Source organism: Seriola lalandi, unplaced genomic scaffold (assembly GCF_002814215.2).
Source record: "Seriola lalandi dorsalis isolate HSWRI2012SDOR001 ecotype SW California unplaced genomic scaffold, Sedor1 jcf7180002046508, whole genome shotgun sequence".
NCBI lineage: Eukaryota > Metazoa > Chordata > Actinopteri > Carangiformes > Carangidae > Seriola > Seriola lalandi.
The window spans coordinates 1-1,472 of record NW_019517075.1 but is presented as its reverse complement, the minus strand read 5'-3'; the positions used below and the strand labels follow the sequence as shown (position 1 = coordinate 1,472).

General features: G+C 41.4%; 1 protein-coding gene across 1 annotated transcript; it reads right to left on the bottom strand.

Annotated features, from left to right (window-relative positions):
* Positions 1 to 6: 6 nt before the first annotated feature.
* Positions 7 to 1,451, bottom strand: LOC111648701 (5'-nucleotidase domain-containing protein 2-like). The gene is made up of 3 exons (XM_023398452.2): positions 1,391 to 1,451; positions 1,063 to 1,156; positions 7 to 191 (listed from the first exon to the last, which is right to left on the bottom strand). Exons 1-3 carry the CDS (start codon positions 1,435 to 1,437, stop codon positions 30 to 32), a joined length of 303 nt encoding a protein of 100 aa, XP_023254220.2. The 5' UTR covers positions 1,438 to 1,451; the 3' UTR covers positions 7 to 29.
* Between the last annotated feature and the right edge of the window lie 21 nt (positions 1,452 to 1,472).

Below are 1,472 nucleotides of genomic sequence, written 5' to 3'. Positions count from 1 at the left end.
GACAGAACTAAAAACATGGGCATGTAACATTAAACAGTGTGAGAGACAGGGGGCACACTCACTGAGACGTCCTTGAAGAGGTGAACCGGATCATATTCAATGTCATTGGTGATGAAAAAATCATTCGCCACAGCCAAGAGAGTCATCTCGGGGATGGAGAAGATGTCCATGAACTGCTTCACCTTTGGTCCCTGTGATAGAAAATATATTTTAATGCTTGATAAATATTCCTGCTCGTCTCAGAGGGGAGGCAGTAAAGGTTGGTAAAAGGAACATTTATTGTGCCTCTCTGCTCTTTTGAATGACTTCTTAATCACATTCAAAACCATTTTCACTACAACTTTTACCCACTAAGCCAAGTCCCCAGATCAGATTAGAGCCACACCAAAATAATTTTTAATGGGACTGCTTCAAGGAGGATTAGAAGAAGGAGAGGCATACTTCCCGCTGCATGAAAACACTTAAAAAGACCTGACAAACCAAAAACCATTATGTTCAAAACATCTGACCCCAAAATGCTCCTAATTAGGAAACAGGCCAGATTCCCCTTTGTGACTGTCAGACTCAATAGAGAGTTCTTCTTTTCCTAATTGTTTGGGTACAACTTGTAAAAAGCCATAACTTAAAAACAAACAAGTTTGTTGGACACAGAGTTAACATGGTCAGTTTTTTAGGGAGTGGAACACTGCCTTTGAGCTGATTCATGACGACAACGGAACAAATGAGATTACAAACTTCACCATTGGGATTTATATAATAATAAAGCCACGCAAAGCCTGACATTTGAAATCTCTGTGGACGGTTACAGATTTAATCCTGAACTACATCCTTGTTTGAGAGCGGTCAGATGAGATTATAACAGATGTGCTGGGCCCTCAATGTTAAGAAGGTCTTTCTCATCTGTGCCAAACCAAAAACAAACATTCAAAAAATATATGAGAGCAGAGTGCAATAACTGTGATAAATGTCAGGCAGCACTCTCCGCCTTACAAACACTCACAGTCACTGATATTTTACGTATCTGATATAGTTTCTGCAAAAAGTAAAACCCATCCACCTCACCTTTCCATAGAAGCCACTGTCCTGCTGCAGGGGGACATGGTAAGTCCCCCCAAAGAGCTGGAGGACCTCCTCATCTGGCACCGGGCTCAGGCCCCTGGGAACATCCAACATGAATAAATGCACTACAGCTTAGAAGCACACATAACACTATCAGACAGTGCAACTAGTGATTTTGCTCGCAGCAGCAGCAGCAGGGATTTAGAAGTTGAATAAAATGAATGTAGCACATATGGATCCAAACCAACAATTAAAGGTTATGGTCATGATTGTTTGGTGGGGAGCATTTCGGTGTAGCCGACTTGTTTTCAGCACAGCATCAACCTCTTACCGATACACTGTTCCTGGCTGAATGTAATGGAAGGCATCTATCTTCATCAGCAGACCCTTTTGGAAGATTTAAAAAAAAAAAA

Coding starts and splice junctions, on each gene's coding strand:
- LOC111648701 (XM_023398452.2), bottom strand. CDS start 1,437: ATGAAGATAGATGCCTTCCATTACATTCAGCCAGGAACAGTGTATCG. Junction 1,157..1,390: donor CAGCCAGGAACAGTGTATCG/GTAAGAGGTTGA, acceptor GGATGTTCCCAG/GGGCCTGAGCCCGGTGCCAG. Junction 192..1,062: donor ACAGTGGCTTCTATGGAAAG/GTGAGGTGGATG, acceptor TTTCTATCACAG/GGACCAAAGGTGAAGCAGTT.